Source organism: Pristiophorus japonicus, chromosome 17 (assembly GCF_044704955.1).
Source record: "Pristiophorus japonicus isolate sPriJap1 chromosome 17, sPriJap1.hap1, whole genome shotgun sequence".
NCBI classification, from domain to species: domain Eukaryota; kingdom Metazoa; phylum Chordata; class Chondrichthyes; family Pristiophoridae; genus Pristiophorus; species Pristiophorus japonicus.
In genome coordinates, this window is record NC_091993.1 from 94,174,540 (window position 1) to 94,194,680 (window position 20,141).

At 43.3% G+C, this 20,141-nt stretch overlaps 1 protein-coding gene across 4 annotated transcripts in view; it reads right to left on the reverse strand.

Moving 5' to 3' along the window:
• Positions 1–20,141, reverse strand: part of itpr3 (inositol 1,4,5-trisphosphate receptor, type 3) — a 341,844-nt gene that overhangs the window by 163,841 nt on the left and 157,862 nt on the right. For 3 of the 4 annotated variants that reach the window (XM_070858941.1, XM_070858942.1, XM_070858940.1), the window contains exons 6-9: positions 17,991–18,089; positions 17,321–17,404; positions 10,009–10,155; positions 5,943–6,038 (exon numbers count right to left, since the gene is read on the reverse strand). In XM_070858941.1, coding sequence (XP_070715042.1) covers positions 5,943–6,038; positions 10,009–10,155; positions 17,321–17,404; positions 17,991–18,089 — 426 coding nt within the window. Of the gene's footprint in view, positions 1–5,942; positions 6,039–10,008; positions 10,156–17,320; positions 17,405–17,592; positions 17,686–17,990; positions 18,090–20,141 lie in introns of those variants that run through there. The other variant, XM_070858943.1, reaches the window with a different exon arrangement.

The window sequence follows — 20,141 nt, forward strand, 5'->3', positions numbered from 1 at the left end:
GGGCAGTGTCTTGGTTGATTTTCATCATAATATCACGCACAGCAATGAAAAAATGAGTCTTGTTGCCAATCGCATCATTATATCAAGCACACTGTTTTGCAAATACACATTTCATAAATGCAGCACCTATTACATTTTGATCATTGTACCGTGCTGTGTGGTGCTTAACTTATAACATGAAATCACATTACAAGAATAAATATAATGTATTATTTCATTGTGTTCAGTTTGCCCTATCCGCTAACCTCCATGTGATTTGCATTGACAATTGGTAGCAAACAACAGAACACAATTTTCCAACATTTGTCTCATGAATGTCTTCTGACTGTCACACCCAAAACAAATTCCTGATGCATCTTATTTAACAACACACTTTCATTGTAACAAAGCTTTGTGGCTTTACCACCAGTATTTCTGGATATAAAATAGTCTAACATTCTTCCACCTAGTTACTAATAACTTAGATCTCTTCAAATTGCAATTCTCTCCGTAGAGAATTCCTTACTTCTCCATACAGCTCAGTGTAATCAGCAGAGTTACGTGGTTGACTTACAATACTCTCTTTAAGATCATTAATAAATATTGTGGCAGTGGTCCCGGGACTGACAAATTGGATAGCCACAGGATTGGACCAACTCGGCTGGAACATTGTTGTTGATAATTAATCGTTACTTTCCAGCCAATTCATTCTACACTTTGCAACCTTGTACTTACTTCCATGGGTTTGATTTTGATCTGTTTTACCATCCAATTTCAGATGGTGTTGGGGCAGCCAGAAGAACCCTCTGCTGGCTGCAAGACATCTACAGGGAGCTAATTGAGAAAGCTTTTCCTCACCATTACTTATGGCCACTGCTACAATAGTTCTATTCCCATGCTGCCGCTTCTCACAAACATCAAATGCTTCTTCTTTGGTGATTTGGCTCTCACATTTCATGTCTATCATTTCTGTAACATTCTCTAAGGCATTTGCCCACCTTGCCAAAAAGCAGTCTGCAAATCGATATGAACGTTTAATTAAAAATGACCTGTTCATCTTCCTACTCTTTTTGTTCCACCATGCTTGCTTTGATCCCTGCAATTGTGTGCTCTTTTAGTCCTAATCTTCTACTTTTCTCCTCAGTGCCAGGAGGGCGTAAAGAAGCCTTTAGGTACTGATGTGACCCCCAGGGCAGCTGAGGCCAAACAAGAGCTGCTAAGTGCTGTGTCTCATCCACTTTTGCAAGGGAAGCCAGGTCTTCATTAGTTTCTGGAGACATCTGAAGGGGTTGGCAGTGGAGCACACGTGATATACTGTCCTGTGAGACTGTAGACATTAGTGATTCCCTTGTATGTGTACTATTTAGAGGAAGAAGAGGAGGAATGAGGATGAAGAACACAGGGAGGTCAGGAGGCATTTGGCACCCATCCACACACATACCAGTTAGTACTGGACCTTGGCTGTAGTTGGCCACTGAATAGCAAAACAGCTGCCCAAATTGTGCCAATCAGATCACTGAAGCCCTGAGAGATACTTGTCTGCATTCCAGCCACAGTCTACTTAACACTAGCAAAGTCAGACCTTTCGACCCCTACCAACCAAGGCATCTGTCGCAGTAGTCACGGTTTCCATGCCAGAAGGTGTGACTGCCATTCGGTCCTCTGTTGGGGGATGATGCGATTTAGCTGATCGTTCTGGAATGGTTGTGCGCTGCAGGTTTGATTGTGGTGCGGAACACAGTCGCCTTGTGGCCGCAGATACAGATAGTGGATCCCTTCAACTGAGTCACCATCTGCCACTCAATCTAGGAATCTGTCCCAAGTGCCTGTACATATATTTAGTGCTTCACAGGCAACCTCCTTCTAAATGCCCTGTGATTTGGGTTCCTCAGCCAATGGCAGATACCTGCTCACCTTCCACCCACAACTGTTCCTGGCCACGCGTACTTTGTGGGTCACTCTTGCACTCCTCTCATGCTCACTAATTAATCCCTCCCATGAGTGGTGCTTCTTAAGAAGAGAGTAAATGGAGGCATGTGTGAACTCCTTAATTTATTTGCATTTCCACAGTTGGCACACTAGAATTTTCAGAATAATTTTGCTTAATTCTTTCCACACATATTTTCCCCTTGCAATACCCTCCTCACCATGCATGGTCCTCTGCCAGTGCTTCTCTGCAGTAAGCCGCTTGGTTTCCAAGGGATGCCTAGATCATTCAGTTCTGATTTTCCCTTCATAATATGGAACAGTGGCAGCTGGAACAGTGCCAACTGTGGCTCAGTGGGTAGCACTCTCACCTTTAAGTCAGAAGGTTGTGGGTTCAAGTCTAACTTCAGGCTCTTGAGCACAAAAAATCTAAGCTGACACTCCAGTTCAGTGCTGAGGGAGCGCTGCACTGTCAAAGATGCCGTCTTTCGGATGAGATATTAAACCGGGCCCTGTCTGCTCTCTCAAGTGGAAGTAAAAGATCCCATGGCACTATTTTGAAGAAGAGCAGGGGAGTTACCCCGGTGTGCTGGCCAATATTTATCCCTCAATTAACATAACAAAAAACATATTGTTTGGTCATTATCACATTGCTGTTTGTGGGAGTTTGCTGCGCGTATATTGACTGCCACGTTTCCCACATTACAGCAGTGACTATATTCCAAAAGTACTTCATTGGCTGTAAAGTGCTTTGAGACGTCCGGTGGTCATGAAAGGCGCTATATAAATGCAAGTTTTTTTTTAATGAATACAGCAAGGTTGAAATTAAGAACTTGCTACATTGAGCATGGATCTACTTTCCATGAGAGCAGCATAAAAGCATTCCCATTCCCTCTGCCATCATGCTTTTTAAATCCTTTAATTGATACCTTGTATTCAGCAATGCTTTGCTATAGGTTCCAAATATCGCCTCATCTCAGATCATTCAATTAGACTGCCTTAATCACCCAGGAAACAGAATCACACCGAATATCATATTACAAGTAACATAGAAAATCAAGGTTATCTTATTGTGTTCCTGCCAAAACTGCACATCAGCGAGACAGGCAGATTACTGAGATTAAGATCAATGCAAATTACATGAGAAAAAGGAATACTTTGGACCTTATGGAAAAACTCTTAAAAACCATCATCATCATCATAGGCAGTCCCTCAGAATCGAGGAAGACTTGCTTCCACTCCCAAAGTGAGTTCTCTGGTGGCTGAACAATCCAATACGAGAGCCACAGACCCTGTCACAGGTGGGATAGACATTCGTCGAGGGAAGGGGTGGGTGGGGCTGGTTTGCCGCACGCTCTTTCCGCTGCCTGTGCTTGACCTCTTCACGTTCTTTGTGTGAGACTCGAAGAACTCAACACCCTCCTGGATACACTTTCTCCACCTCGGGCGGTCTTCGATCAGGATCTCCCAGGTGTCAGTGGTGATGTCGCACTTTACCAGGTAGGCTTTGAGGGTGTCCTTGTAACGCTTCCGCTGCCCACCTTTGGCTCATTTACCATGAAGGAGCTCCACATAAAACATTTGCTTCGGGAGTCTCGTATCTAGCATGCGAACTATGTGGCCTGCCCAGTGAAGCTGATCGAGTGTGGTCAGTGCTTCAATACTGGGAACATAGCACCAATAAAGGGATTTAATCAAAGTACACAATTTACCGGTGCACAAACACAATGAAATAACATTCAATAGGCAAATAGATACTTATATGTGCAACAAGTTGAAGCAGGCCCAGGACCCAGTGGTCCATTAGCCATGGAGACCAGAGTTTAATGATTAAAACAAGTCAGGCTTATTCACCCATGGCAATTGTATCTTTAAGTGTAGCAATGAACAAAACAGTAACAAGGATTACTTTCCCACCAACACCTTCTCACTCTCAGTTACTTCCTCTCCAAACTCCTCTCTTCAATTGAACTATTTCCCTGCATTTTATCCTTACAGGCTGGGAGCTGTTCCTAATTAAAGGCAATTAAGATCAACAATGCCTTAAAGCTCTACTGCCTTGCTTTCGTCATTCTAACATTTTATATAATCCTTAAAATTGCATCCCTATCGCAGATACAGAGCTCTCAAAAGCCTATGGCTCACATATTGTTCCTTTCTCCCTCTGTTACACATGATATAACCAGCCCATTAACACATATAGAAGTATTCAACAAAATTATCCTGCCTAAGTCTACAATGTGGTTTTCAGGAAATAAGAACCAGTATCTGACCTTATGCAGACTTTACCTTTTCACCTGATTTCTCTATTATCAGTTCTCCAGAAACACACCCAATTGGTTCTTGAACCCTCTGTAACATTTGCTTCAATGTTTTTCCTTGGTCACTTATCTCTTATGTTTGGTGATATGGTTCTGCCTGAACCTCCACTTCTAACTTTTACATTTATGACAAAAAATTGGTCTGTGGCTTTACCACCACCTGGCTTTTAACATTGGGGGCAGGAAGAGGACAGAAAAGAGAAAGGAAGGGTGACTATATAAATTGATTCCATAAATGATATAAGCATAAAAAGAATGCTTTGAACACCATGGAAAAATCTTTAGTCCTGTAAGTAAAATGTAGTGAAATGAAAGCTCAGATAAATAGGTGTCTACAGGTTCTTAACAGAATAATAAATAAGCTTATTTTAACTGCATCAAATGGATCTCAGATATACTGATGAGAAAGCGCACTCGATTAAATCCTAAAAATTAAGCCTAAAAATTCTGGCCCCTGGGAAGGTGGATTTCAGTGAAAGCTGTGATGGTGGTCAGAATTTGGGATGGAACACGGGTCTACTGGGTTTCCAACCCATTTAACGTACCCTGACTGACTGGGGCAAAGGGTGGGGGCGGGCGGCGGGAGGGTTTAACACCTTCTACCCACCCCTCCTATGTCCCCAACAGCATTTCAGGGGTGTATCTTGATGGTTTCCTGGGAATTCTGGTTTTTGCATCTCTCTTCCTTGCAATTCTGATAACTACTGAGAGCAGGCCTGGGTTCCGCTGTGGGCATAGAAAAAGCCCACAACTGTGTGATTCAACAAAGGTAACGGATGCCAAAGGGATTGATTATCTTTGACATGCTACACTTGGACCCCTGTGGGGCCTAAGTGAATTGTTTAACCTTTCCCCCGTGGCCTGATAACAGCTTACAGTGGGACAAGAGCCTCAACAGCAGTGGGTTGTCCATCCAAATTATTCCAATAACTGTCCCCACAATTCCAGACAAAACTACCACTCTGCCATAGATCTGCCAGCCTGAACAGTTTGTAGAACTTCTAGGATCCGATGTACAAGTTGCACCTCTATGGAGGCTTCTGCCACCTGCCAATTATGCATTAGTACAAACAAACTTTTGATCTACTAAAGCCTTGTTTAAATACCTTGAACATATTTTGTTCAGTGTTTGTGCTCCTATTAAAAGTATCAGTGGTGTCATGGAACAGGGGACACTGCTTTCAACTTAAGCAGTATCCTCAAAGATTATTTCAAAAATGTCATGTCTTCTCCTTTAGAGAAATTTACAGTTTTACCGACTCAAAGGCAAATTGACAAAGACCCAGCATATTGAAATTTCCACTTGTTAACATGTCTGATAAGTACATCTCCAGCCAATTTCCTTTTTAGAAATATTGACATTTTTCATCATACTCAGTGCCCAACAGGCACGTTTAAAACTGGCTGGGAGATGTTGCTGAAATTTATAATGTTTTCATTGGGATTAACTGCCAGCATGTTAAGGATGCCAATCTTCATTCATAATAATGGTAGCTAGTAGAAGATGTATCCATCAGATCGGTCAATCAAGCAGTCCTTTCCTAGCCAGGGAATCGAGTATGGCAGATCTCCAAGAGGCTGCTTTTGGATTCTCAGCCTGCAGAGAGCTTCCAATTGTTTTAAAACTTTAAACAGTTTTAGGAACATTACTTTATACTTAAAGTACTTTCTCTCTCCAAAGTAGCATTAGTCTTTAAATTAAAAGGATAATCGCACCTCAGCAGCCAGGTAATGGCCTGTAGCTAAATGTTTAAACCTGTAGAGGCTGTTCCAATGGCCAGCACCTCCTCTGCAGGGGTCATGGTGGACAACCTAGAAAGGATATGAGAGAGATAGGTCATTATTATAAACTAAAGAAAGGTGGTATTTGTTACACAGATTGCACATAGTCTACAGTCAGAAGCAAATGACAAGTCACAACAGATGTGCAACAGATGTCCCCATGTGTCTCAAAGGTTATCCTTGCTGTAAAACATTTTGTATGATCTGCATGGCAAGAACAGTACATGGATAAGGAAATGACAGCCACTGTTCCCCCACCTGCAGAAAAGAATGAGCCACGGGTAAACAGGGACGATTTCCAAGCTAGCAGGAGCACAGATCTCAAATTTGCGTGTACTAGCTAAAGAATCTAGGGCTTGAAATTCGGTTTCTTACGCCGCCGTTAACACCAGAGTGGGGCAGCTAATGGGCGGCTACCAGATTCCTGGGCTGTCAGACAATTTAGTTAGACGGTGGGGGCAGCGCCAAGGCATACCGCTGCGTGCTCGGCGCCACCCACGTGGTGACGTCATTCAGCATGCAACGTCCCATTGCTGCCGTCGATGCGATATTTGGTGAGTATGGTGGCCTTACCGGCAGGCGTCCATACAGCCTGGGGAAAGCTGGTGGGACATCAGGGATCCTGGGGCGGTAGCGTCCAGGGATCAAGGTCAGTGTTTATTTTTATTTTTTTAGCATTGAGGTATTAATGGGACCAGTGGGAAAGTGTGGGAAATTTTTTTTTTTCCATTTTCTTTAAACTCACATGCTGGCACCCTACCGTCGGGAAATTCAGTCGGCCTCCTGAGCTGCCGTTCCGTTGGTGTCCGAGGACGCGTGTGCAACGCCACTTTCAGCGCTGCTCTCTCATCTTTGGGTGGTAAAACTGAATTTTGCAGTTTGAGGCGGCACCTACCACCTGGCATTAAAATCAGCACAGCCAGTGACACCGCCTCAAAAATGGCGGGACCAAATTTCGACGCCCTAGTGTCTGTTGAATTACTAAATATTGTAACGCACTCTTTTACCCCAAAGGACTCCCAGTAGAATTTAGTTCTGCAACTGATAATTCGGCATCATAATAAGTACTTCATGTTTTCTTTAAGTAAAATTGCCCCTTTGTTTCTGTTTCTGATGTTATTTATCCCAAACACACCTGCATTTCACCCCTATGACTTGTATTATTACAAAATAGCTGAGTTCAGTTCAGATCTAAGATAGCTTGCTCCCTTGTAGGTTCTGTAACATACTGTTCTAAGAAACAATCCCGTATGCATTCTATGAATTACTCCTCAAGGCTACCCCATGCGATTTGATTTGACCAATCGATATGTAGGTTAAAATCCCCCATGATTACTGCCGTTCCTTTTTCACATGCCTCCATTATTCCCTTGATTATTGCCCGCCCCACTGTGAAGTTATTATTTGGGGGCCTATAAACTACGCCCACCAGTGACTTATTCCCCTTACTATCTCTAATCTCCACCCACAATGATTCAACATTTTGTTCATTAGAGCCAATATCGTCTCTCACAACTGCCCTGATATCATCCTTTATTAACAGAGCTACCCTACCTCCTTTCCCTTCTTGTCTATCTTTCCGAATTGGCAGATACCCCTGTATGTTTAATTCCCAGTCTTGGCCCCCCTGCTACCACGTTTCTGTAATGGCCAGAAACATTAAAAAAATAGTAAAAGCTTTTACCGATATATAAAATGGAAAAGAGTGACTAAAGTAAATGTTGATCCCTTAGAAGATGAGAAGGGGGATTTAATAATGGGAAATGTGGAAATGGCTGAGACCTTAAACAATTATTTTTCTTCGGTCTTTACAGTGGAAGAACAAAAACCATGCCAAAAATTGCTGGTCACGGGAATGTGGGAAGGGAGGACCTTGAGATAATCACTATCACTAGGGAGGTAGTGCTGGACAGGCTAATGGGACTCAAGGTAGACAAGTCCCCTGGTCCGGATGAAATGCATCCCAGGGTATAAAAAGAGATGGCGGAAGTTATAGCAGATGCATTTGTTATAATCTACCAAAATTCTCTGGACTCTGGGGAGGTACCAGCGGATTGGAAAGCAGCTAATGTAACGCCTCTGTTTAAAAAAGGGGGCAGACAAAAGGCAGGTAACTATAGGCCGGTTAGTTTAACATCTGTCGTGGGGAAAATGCTTGAAGGTATATTTAAGGAAGAAATAGCAGGACATCGAGACAGGAATAGTGCAATCAAGCAGATGCAACATGGATTCATGAAGGGGAAATCATGTTTAACTAATTTACTGGAATTCTTTGAGGATATAATGAGCCTGGTGGATAGAAGTGTACCGATGGATGTGGTGTATTTAGATTTCCAAAAGGCATTCGATAAGATGCCACACAAAAGGTTACTGCAGAAGATAAAGGTACGCAGAGTCAGAGGAAATGTATTAGCATGATAGAGAATTGGCTGCCTAACAGAAAGCAGAGAGTCGGGATAAATGGGTCCTTTTCGGGTTGGAAATCGGTGGTTAGTGGTGTGCCACAGGGATCGGTGCTGGGACCACAACTGTTTACAATATATATAGATGACCTGGAAGAGGGAACAGAGTGTAGTGTAGCAAAATTTGCAGATGACACAAAGATTAGTGGGAAAGCGGGTTGTGTAGAGGACACAGAGAGGCTGCAAAGAGATTTAGATAGGTTAAGCGAATGGGCTAAGGTTTGGCAGATGGAATACAATGTCGGAAAATGTGAGGTCATCCACCTTGGAAAAAAAAACAGTAAAAGGGAATATTATTTGAATGGGGATAAATTATAACATGCTGCGGTGCAGAGGGACCTGGGGGTCCTTGTGCATGAAACTCTTTTGAGTTTACCTGAAAATAAACATAAACATTAAACCGTGCCACCCGCCTGGGTGACACAGCAGACATTTCTTGTGCATGAATCCCAAAAAGTTAGTTTGCAGGTGCAGCAGGTAATCAGGAAGGCGAATGGAATGTTGGCCTTCATTGCGAGAGGGATGGAGTACAAAAGCAGGGAGGTCCTGCTGCAACTGTATCGGGTATTGGTGAGGCCGCACCTGGAGTACTGCGTGCAGTTTTGGTCACCTTACTTAAGGAAGGATATACTAGCTTTGGAGGGGGTACAGAGACGATTCACTAGGCTGATTTCAGAGATGAGAGGGTTACCTTATGATGATAGATTGAGTAAACTGGGTCTTTACTTGTTGGAGTTCAGAAGGATGAGGGGTGATCTTATCGAAACATTTAAAATAATGAAAGTGATCGACAAGATAGAGGCAGAGAGGTTGTTTCCACTGGTCGGGGAGACTAGAACTAGGGGGCACAGCCTCAAAATATGGGGGAGCCAATTTAAAACCGAGTTGAGAAGGAATTTCTTCTCCCAGAGGGTTGTGAATCTGTGGAATTCTCTGCCCAAGGAAGCAGTTGAGGCTAGCTCATTGAATGTATTCAAATCACAGATAGATAGATTTTTAACCAATAAGGGAATTAAGGGTTATGGGGAGCAGGCGGGTAAGTTGAGCTGAGTCCACGGCCAGATCAGCCATGATCTTGTTGAATGGCGGAGCAGGCTCGAGGGGCTAGATGGCCTACTCCTGTTCCTAGTTCTTATGTTCTTATGTTATAAATGCAGAAGAAATCCTTCCTCTTTCAGTTGTTGTCAATGTCCACCGATGCAGGTGTCAAACATGTCCCTCGAGGCAGCACAGTGATTTGCAGCTACGTAGGGCTGGTTCAAGGCAGAAAAAGGTTCCAGGGCATTTGTTTTTCTATTTCATGTACATTATTTCATGTAGGTGCAAGTTTAGCTCGATTCTAATTCCTTCCTGGCATGCTAAGCAGAGTTGAATCTTGGTGATTCTTTTTGTGGCGATTTATTTTTTAATTAATCAAATATGAGCGTAGACACACACACACTTTCATCACAGAGGATTACTGCAGATAAAATAATGGGTAGGACTTTGTAGAATATAGGTAACACACAGAGAAACATTTCCCCCACATTCAAAATTACCTCAACCTCCCAGAGTGCGTTTGAGCTCGTTGCTGAGGTGGCAGACTGACGCAGTGTTGTACGCAGAAATACATGCAGCTTTGATTTGTATTCATCGCACGTGAGAAACTTCTCCTGTTCTGCATGGAACAGCCTTACCACATCACCCTGCAAGGGCAAAGATTCAAATATTCACATCCAAGTAAAGAAAGCTCCAGATTCATTCGAGTAGGACACTGATTCTTTCCTGTCAACACTGTCTTTTATCACTAAAGAAAATGTAGAACACATTGTGACAGGTTTTGCTGAACAAATAACTGCCTGAACAACACACGCCGTCATTAATGCGCAAATTAGTCAGCAACTTGTGGCCAGGGAGAGCTACCCCATGAAATGCTGGCTGATTTACACCGATCCACCATTAGCTTTGCTAAAATGGCATCCGTGCTGAACCTCTCCCTCAATTTCATGAACACATTTGCATTTACACATCAATTGCTCAATAAACTCGGCACAGAAAGTTAAGTTTAATAGTATCAGAGAAAGTATCCTTTTAACGATGTGATAATTATTAATTACTTCCAATCAACCTCGCTGGCACAGAAAGTAAATCATTCGAAGTGTGGAGTCTCATTCCTTCAGGTTATGAATTGTTTTAGGAGACTTTGTCAAATTTCACATTTTTTTCTTACTTTTCCTTTTTGTCTCTTTTTCTTCTCTCTTAATCCAATCTTTCTTTCCCTCTTTTTGTTTCTCTTTTTGTACCTGATATGACGTTGAAGTCACCCACTCCAGTTTACACTTCCTTCTCAGTCCTTGCTCTGTTTATTTCACAATCCTTTAATCTCTTTGGTTAAAGAGATGCACTGCTTGCCCTGTTTTTCACTAAAATCCCAGATGCACTATGGCCCTCACTGCGCTGTTAGTAGCTTGCACTTCCAGTAATTTTATGGGCAAAATGTTTTAAAACCTAACCATGGAATTGTAGGTCTAACTAACAGGGCACACTGCAAGATGATCTGCTCCAGCAAAACATGGCCCATTATGATTGAGTCACATATTTTTTTTAAACTGAGAAACCAAGGTGATGTGTCAATCAATGGACATTGTACAAGAAGCCACCAAGGTTCAAAAGAGTAAAGGATAAGGGAGCAGTGACACCAAGATTCCAGGGTTGTTAAAACCTGAACGTTGTAGAAGGAGGAACAGACTAAGAGGTTCCATGCTTTTTGGGAAAGAATGAGATAACTAGAGGTAACACTGAGTCTTAGTTTCATCACAGTGGGGGTGTAGGAAGTGGAAACAGCATGTAGGATGGCAGCGTTGCAGCGTAGATGGAACAAGAAAGGAAAGTTCAGAAGGGAACTGACCATACTGGTATCAATAAAACAGAGAAAGACAAAGAAGTTAGCAACAGAAAGAGGTTGAATGCTGGAGGTGAAAGATCATTTGTCAGAAAGTTTATCTTAATGAAAATAACAGCAACTCATATGGCCAAGGCCATTTTCAATTATCCTGAATTACTGTTCTGTTTATATACAGGCATTATAGAATTCTACATCGGAATTCTGGACAATAATACCTTTTCCAGCAGGGCTGTGCACACTGGAGTCGAGCTATCTAAATAGTACTTACCGATGTCACAGACTATCTTTCTCTCCTGACCACCTGGCTTATACTGATAAAACTGACAATCTCATCTGATTTCTGTTTGGCTGGCAACATTGTTGTAAATGACACTGGAGACATGGATGTAAAACAGATGCAACAATGACGAATTTATCAGAGCAATGTCCAATTTATTCGTACATTTGGGCCATCACTTAATTCATCGGTGCCATTTTTTTTTAAAGGCAGGTGCCGCAGACCTCATTTCAGTATTGAAAAGAGAAACCCGACAAAATTTTAGAACCTGTTTGCTAAATTTGTTTAAAAGAGTCAAAGCTTGCAAACTCTAACTGGTCTTTCAGGATCTAAAGTGGTCTAACCAGCAGCTATTAAAAGGAAAGCTGGAGGCTTCCAAAGAAACTGGCATGCAAGTTTATCTTCAACTGACCTTAATGGGAATCCAGGAGGATCAAGACTGCTCCCCCCCCCCGGAAAAGGGTTAAAAAAAAAATCAGAATCCCGACCCAATCCACCTCCAATTCCAGTTTAATCGGAGGCGGATTAGTGGCGGGTGACTCACCTGCTCTTCAGAGGTGGGTCCCAAATTTAAATATTGTAATGAGGCTGTGCACCTCACGTTTTACCTCCATTTTAAATTTCATGCTGGCCAGCTGGTTTCCCGGGCTGCAGGAAACCTGGCAGCAGAAGAGAGATGAGAATGGATGGGTGGACCAGGTCAGTGCCTTTCCAGCACAGTTTGTGGGCCAGGAGGAGCAGGAATTCTACCCCTGACCCCTCAAGCTCCCCCCGCCCCCCTAATTGGTCTCATGTAATCGGCCAAACACCTTCCTGCAATCAGAACCCTGCGATCAGACCCCTCCCCATGTCCGTTCCCCTCCTGATATCTGACCCTCTCCCGATGTCCACCCACTTCCCGATGGCAGCTCCCCTTTCGATGTTGGACCCTCTCCCGATGGCAGCTTCCTTCCCGCTGTCCGGCCCTCTGACGATATCTGACCCTGCAGTCTGGAGCTCCAGGCCTACCCACCCAGCCTCTAATCTGTCTGGCTGCGGCCACGAAACACATGTAAAAAATGTAATCGTGTCCTGACGTTAAATTTGGCAAGACCTACTGGAAACCCATACATCCTGTTTCCAGGCCGCTCAATCTCCCCCCGCAAGTTGTGATTGGGACAGTTATTACAAGCATTTCTAAAACTTAAAGGTGCCAAAATTGGCCCCCTGCTGACTATCTAATGAGATTACTGCAGCTGATCCTAGGGTAGAAATGGGGGGAGATGCATCCATGTTCTCTGGAATTTGATTGGGCTCCGAATGTCCCTGCCAGTCAGGTGATGCATGGGTTACTCAGATCATTTTGTTGTATTGAGAAACCCAGATGGAAGCTCTCAGCCCACAGATCAGAGATAAACCAGGAAATAGTGACGTGATGGTATGTTGCAGGATGGTATGTTGCCTCCCTGGTGCAAGGGTCAAGGATATCTCGGAGCGGGTGCAGGACATTCTGAAAAGGGAGGGTGAACAGCCAGTTGTCGTGGTGCATATAGGTACCAATGACATAGGTAAAAAACGGGATGAGGTCCTATGAGGTGAATTTAGGGGGCTAGGAGCTAAATTAAAAAGTCGGACCTCAAAAGTAGTAATCTCAGGACTGCTACCAGTGCCACGTGCTAGTCAGAGTAGGAATCGCAGGATAGCTCAGATGAATACGTGGCTTGAGGAGTGGTGCAGAATGGAGGGATTCAAATTCCTGGGACATTGGAACCGGTTCTGGGGGAGGTGGGACCAGTACAAACCAGACGGTCTGCACCTGGGCAGGACCGGAACCAATATCCTAGGGGGAGTGTTTGCTAGTGCTGTTGGGAAGGTGTTAAACTAATATGGCAGGGTGATGGGAACCTATGCAGGGAGACAGAGGGAAATAAAAAGGAAGCAGAAGCAAAATATAGAAAGGAGAACAGTAAAAGTGGAGGGCAGTGAAACCCAAGGCAAAAAACAAAAAGGGCCACATTACAGCAAAATTCTAAAGGGGCAAAGTGTGTTAAAAAAACAAGCCTGAAGGCTCTGTGCCTCAATGCAAGGAGTATTCGGAATAAGGTGAATGAATTAACTGCGCAGATAGCAGTTAACAGATATGATGTAATTGGCATCACGGAGACATGGCTCCAGGGTGATCAAGGCTGGGAAGTCAACATCTAGGGGTATTCAACATTTAGGAAGGATAGACAGAAAGGAAAAGGAGGCGGGGTGGCGTTGCTGGTTAAAGAGGAAATCAATGCAATTGTAAGGAAGGACATTAGCCTGGATGATGTGGAATCGGTATGGGTGGAGCTGCAGAATTTCAAAGGGGAGAAATGCTAGTGGGTGTTATGTATAGACCACCAAATAGTAGTAGTGAGGTTGGGGACAGCATCAAACAAGAAATAAGGGATGTGTGCAATAAAGGTACAGCAGTAATCATGGGCGACTTTAATCTACACATTGATTGGGCTAACCTAACTGGCAGCAAAGCGGTGGAGGAGGATTTCCTGGAGTGTATTTGGGATGGTTTTCTCGACCAATATGTCGAGGAACCAACTAGGGAGCTGGCCATCCTAGACTGGGTATTGTGTAATGAGAAGGGACTAATTAGCAATCTTGTTGTGCGAGGACCCTTGGGGAAAAGTGACCATAATATGGTAGAATTCCTTATTAAGATGGAGAGTGACAAAGTTAATTCGGAAACTAGGGTCCTGAACTTAAGGAAAGATAACTTCGACGGTATGAGGCGTGAATTAGCTAGAATAGACTGGCAAACGATACTAAAAGGGTTGACGGTGGATAAGCAATGGCAAACACTTAAAGATCACATGAACTTCAGCAAATGTACATCCCTTTCTGGAGTAAAAATAAAACTGGAAAGGTGGCTCAACCATGGCTAACAAAGGAAATTAAGGATAGTGTTAAAGCCAAGGAAGAGGCATATAAATTGGCTCGAAAAAGCAACAAACCTGAGGACTGGGAGAAATTTACAATTTAACAGAGGAGGACTAAGGGTTTAATTAAGAGGGGGAAAAGAGTGTACGAGAGGAAGCTTGCAGGGAATATAAAAACTGACTGCAAAAGCTTCTATAAATATGTGAAGAGAAAAAGATTAGTAAAGACAAACGTAGGTCCCTTGCAGTCGGATTTAGTTGAAATTATAATGAGGAACAAAGAAATGGCAGACCAATTGTACCAATACTTCGGTTCTGTCTTCATGAAGGAAGATACAAATAACCTTCCGAATGTACTAGGGGACATTGGGTCTAGTGAGAAGGAGGAACTGAAGGATATCCTTATTAGGCGGGAAATTGTGTTAGGGAAATTGACGGGATTGAAGGCTGATAAATCCCCGGGGCCTGATAGTCTGCATCCCAGAGTGCTCAAGGAAGTGGCCCTAGAAATAGTGGATGCATTGGTGATCATTTTCCAAGAGTCTATCGACTCTGGATCCGTTCCCATGGACTGGAGGGTAGCTAATGTAACACCACTTTTTAAAAAAGGAGGGAGAGAGAAAACGGGTAATTATAGACCGGTTAGCTTGACATCAGTAGTGGGGAAAATGTTGGAATCGATCATTAAGGATGAAATAGCAGCGCATTTGGAAAGCAGTGACAGGATCGGATCAAGTCAGCATGGATTTATGAAAGGGAAATCATGCTTGACGAATCTTCTGGAATTTTTTGAGGATGTAACTAGCAGAGTGGACAAGGAAGAACCAGTGGATGTGGTGTATTTGGACTTTCAGAAGGCTTTTGACAAGGTCCCGCACAAGAGATTGTTGTGCAAAATCAAAGCACATGGTATTGGGAGTAATATACTGACGTGGATAGGGAACTGGTTGGCAGACAGGAAGCAGAGAGTCGGGATAAACGGGTCCTTTTCAGAATGGCAGGCAGTGACTCGTGGAGTGCCGCAGGGCTGTGCTAGGACCCCAGCTCTTTACAATATACATTAACGATTTGGATGAAGGAATAGAGTGTAATATCTCCAACTTTGCAGATGACACTAAGCTGGGTGGCGGTGTGAGCTGTGAGGAGAACGCTAAGAGGCTACAAGGTGACTTGGACAGGTTGGGTGAATGGGCAAATGCATGGCAGATGCAGTATAATGTGGATAAATGTGAGGTTATCCATTTTGGGGGCAAAAACACCAAGGCAGAATATTATCTGAATGGCGGCAGACTGGGAAAAGGGGAGGTACAACGAGACTTGGGTGTCATGGTTCATCAGTCACTGAAAGTGGCCACGCAGGTACAGCAGGCGGTAAAGAAGGCAAATGGTAGGGGATTTGAATATAGAAGCAGTGAGGTCTTACTGCAGCTGTACAGGGCCTTAGTGAGGCCTCACCTGGAATATTGTGTTCAGTTTTGGTCTCCTAGTCTGAGAAAGGACGTTCTTGCTATTGAGGGAGTGCAGCGAAGGTTCACCAGACTGATTCCAGGGATAGCTGGGCTGTCATATGAGGAGAGACTGGATCAACTGGGCCTTTATTCACTGGAGTTTAGAAGGATGAGAGCGGATCGAATAGAAACATATAAGATCCTGACGGGACTGGACAGGTTAGATGCGGGAAGAATGTTCCCGATGTTGGGGAAGTCCAGAACCAGGGGACATAGTCTTAGGATAAGGGGTAGGCCATTTAGGACTGAGATGTGGAGAAACTTCTTCACTCAGAGAGTTGTTAACCTGTGGAATTCCCTGCCGCAGAGAGTTGTTGATGCCAGTTCACTGGATGTATTCAAAAGGGAGTTAGATATGGTTCTTATGGTTAAGGGGATCAAGGGGTATGGAGAGAAAGCAGGAAAGAGGTACTGAAGGAATGATCAGCCATGATCTTATTGAATGGCAGTGCAGGCTCGAAGGGCCGAATGGCCTACTCCTGCACCGATTTTTCTATGTTTCTATGTTTGTCGATGTGAAGCTTGGGTTTGGAAAGCCTGTGGATTATAGGAAAGGTGGAGTGAGGGAAATCAGGAATTTCACAGTTTGAGATCCTGAGAAAGAATGAGTTGATGGAGAGAGGTTGGCAGCCAAAGCGACAGCTTTTTAGTTATCTAAATGTTTGCTCCAGCAACAGAAATCAAAGCTGAAATGGAAAAATAGCTGACTGTTCACCTCAGGCATAATGTGTTGTACAAACCAGGTGATATTGACAATGTGTCCATTTTATCTACACCAAATTCAAGATTTCAAGTGGTCACAGGTGTGTATTGATGGTGGCCATCATAACAAGAATATGTATTCATTTTCTTTGTTCTCAAATGTGAGAAAAGTATAATGCCACCAGTACACAGATTACACTGTAAAAATATTTATTAAATGGCTCCGAGGAACCAGTCAAATTCCTAAAACTGAAAGGGTAGACATTCTAATGGGTGAAGTTCAGGGATACCATGGAACCATAGGAGCTTACAGCACAGAATGCCATTCTCCCCATTGTGCCTCTGCCAGTTCTTTCATAGACCAACCCAAAGCCACTGTCATAGCTCTGCTCTCTCCCAGTGGCCCTGTATCTTCTGCTTCAAATAAAGTTAAAAATAAATGCATATAGAATTGTAGGTCGAGCACATTGTGTTCCCACCTGAACTTCAGTGCTCAGAATTTCTACCCTATTGAGCTGTGCATTATCAACATTATTCTTCAGCAATATGTTCTTCCAACAACTTTACAATAATTCATACCCCTTTCAAAACATCTTCGATATAGTCATTGTACTTCATGAACAGATTTATCTTCCAGCTTGTGTTGCAGTTCACAGAGTTTACCTATAGTTGAAAATGTAAAAATAAATACAACAGTTTTGAAAAGAAAACAATTAGCTTCTTACTATGGACAACCTATCAACGACCTAGCACTACAAATGATTTTTAATTAATTCTAAAATTAATAGTGTCAGAATCTTGCGCGCAGCTTAATCGCGCATCAACAGAAGGTGAATTCAATTTACACTTACTCTCAAACACATTTGATATTTGTACATAAATACTTCTTGTTATCACTTCCTGTGATGGATAGGATCTTCTGCCACATTTGTTTCTTCTATGTGTTTTCTTTTTTGTAATAACGATTTACATTATGAAAATCTTACATGAACCTGACAAAATATGAAGAGATGCAACTCCAGGATGCTACTTCTGCAGAGGCTGGTAGCTCTCTCTCACTAGCTGGATATTCATGTCTATTTCACTTCATCATCACTGCCTTTTAATTTCCTTTCCTTAAATCCCTCTTAGTTCCTCTTTCTCTGTCTTTTGTTTCTCCCGATTATTCTTCCTGAACCTTTTTCTTTTCTCATCCTTTCATTATTTCTCTCACATCTTCAGACGTTCCCTTCCTCTGCTGCGTTCTTACCTCCTGACAGCCTGCATTGTCAAAGAGCTCATAATTGCTTGCATGTAAACGCTGTCCAGCATTGACTGGATTCAACACGACTTTGTCTCCAACCACCACCTGAAACATATAGTCCACATATTGGTAGAAATACATTAAAAATATCACCTTAAGATTAAAACAAAATGGAACAGTACAACCTTTTTACTTTGAAAACTTGCTTGCAATCACAAAATTTGAAATTGCATGATATCATGATCTGACGACTGAACATCATTGACAAAACATAAACTCAATTTCAGATATGCAAAACAGATTTTGGAACCATCGCATCCTTGCCATAAACATATTAATCTATTCAAAGAAGCTGTACTTCAAAGAAGGCACAGCATTGTCCTTCGACTGATTGTGAGACCGGCCTGAAACACTCATACTTTGCACTCATACATGGAGCTGACAAAACACATGCTGCTCCTGCTGCAGAGGCTGGTAGCTCTCTCTCTCTCTCTCTACGCTCTTGGTAGATCGAATCAAAGAATGGTTACAGCACAGAAGGAGGCCATTCGGCGTGTCGAGCCCGTGCCGGCTCTCTGCAAGAGCACTTCAGCTAGTCCCACTCCCTCGCTCTTTCCCCATAGTCCTGCAATTTTAATTTCCTTCAGGTACGCATCCAAATCCCTTTTGAAAGCCAGGATTGAATCTGCCTCCACCAACCTTTCAGGCAGTGCATTCCAGATCCTAGCCACTTGAAATTCATATTTGTTTCTCTTGATCGTCCCTTCTTTTCAATTTTCTTCAATGAATTCCCTCTTAGATCCTCTCTCTCTGTCAATCTCCCTGCACCTTTTGATTTCTTTCCCTCTCTTTAGTTCTCTCACAGTTTCTGATTTTCTCCCCCTCTAATGTTCTTGCCTTTTGACAACCTGGACTGTCAAGCGGTTCAGGTTCTCAGGGAGGTAAGAACTCGACTGATCCAGAGATCTTTAATGTGAAGAAAATTCCAAGGTGTAATCAAATAAAAATGGATCGTGAGCCAAAGAAGGAAATATTAAGTGGGGAAGGCCAAAAAGTTGGTTAAAAAGGAGGGTCTTAAAGGAGGAGATGGAGGTGGAGAGACAGAATGGTTTAAGGAGAGGATTCCAGAGTGCAGCAGTTGAAGACACAACCAACAAAGGTGGGACGAAGATGGGGGAGGCACAAGAAACTAGATTTCGAGGAACAAAGAGTTCCAGGGAGATTGTAGGGCTGGAGGAAGCTAGAGACAGGGATGGAAAAGACTATGAGAGGATTTAAATATGAGAATGAGAATTTTAAATTGGAGGCATTGAGGGACTGGGAGCCATGACAAGAAACGAGGGAGTGACAGCTAAACGGGTCTTGGTGCAGGATAGGATATGGATAGTACAGTTTTGGATGAGCTGAAGCTTAAGATGTGGAGAATGGGCTAGCCAGGAGAGTATTGGAATGCTCGAGTCTGGAGACACCAAAGGCATGGATGAGGGTTTTGGCAACGGATGGGCTGAGGCAAGGGCAGAGGCGGACAACCTTATGGAGGTGAAAGTAATCAGGCTTTGTAATGATGAGGATATCGAACAGGATGCCGAGGCTGTGAACAGTCTGCCATAACCAGAGACAGTGGGAAGGGGGATACAATTGTTAACGAGGGTCGGGAGTTTATGGTGGAGGACAATGACGATAGCTTTGGTCTGGAATTGTTTAACTGGAGGAAGCTGGAACTCATCCAAGCAGTCTGACAGCACAGAGGTCATGGAGGGGTTGAGCGAGATGACAGGGAAGGAGCTGTCCCCATTGTCCAGATGATGTAGAGGTAGTATGTAGGTGAGGAAGAGGAAGGAACCAAGGATAGATCTTTGAGGGACTGCAAAGGTAATGATGTAGGGGATGGGAAGTGAAATCATTGCTGGAAATACTCTGGCTACAGTCGGATAGGTAACAGTGGACACAAGCAAGGGTAGTCCCACAAAGTACGACAATGGAGGAGAGGTGTTGGAGGAGTGTGGTTGACCGTGTCAAATGCTGCAAAGAGGTTGAGGAGAATGAGGAAGGAAAACTCATTATGTCACAGACATAGAAGATGTAATTTGCTAGAGCTATTTCAGTTCTGTGGCTGAGGAAAACTAGACATAAACTGGGAAGACAACAACACATTCA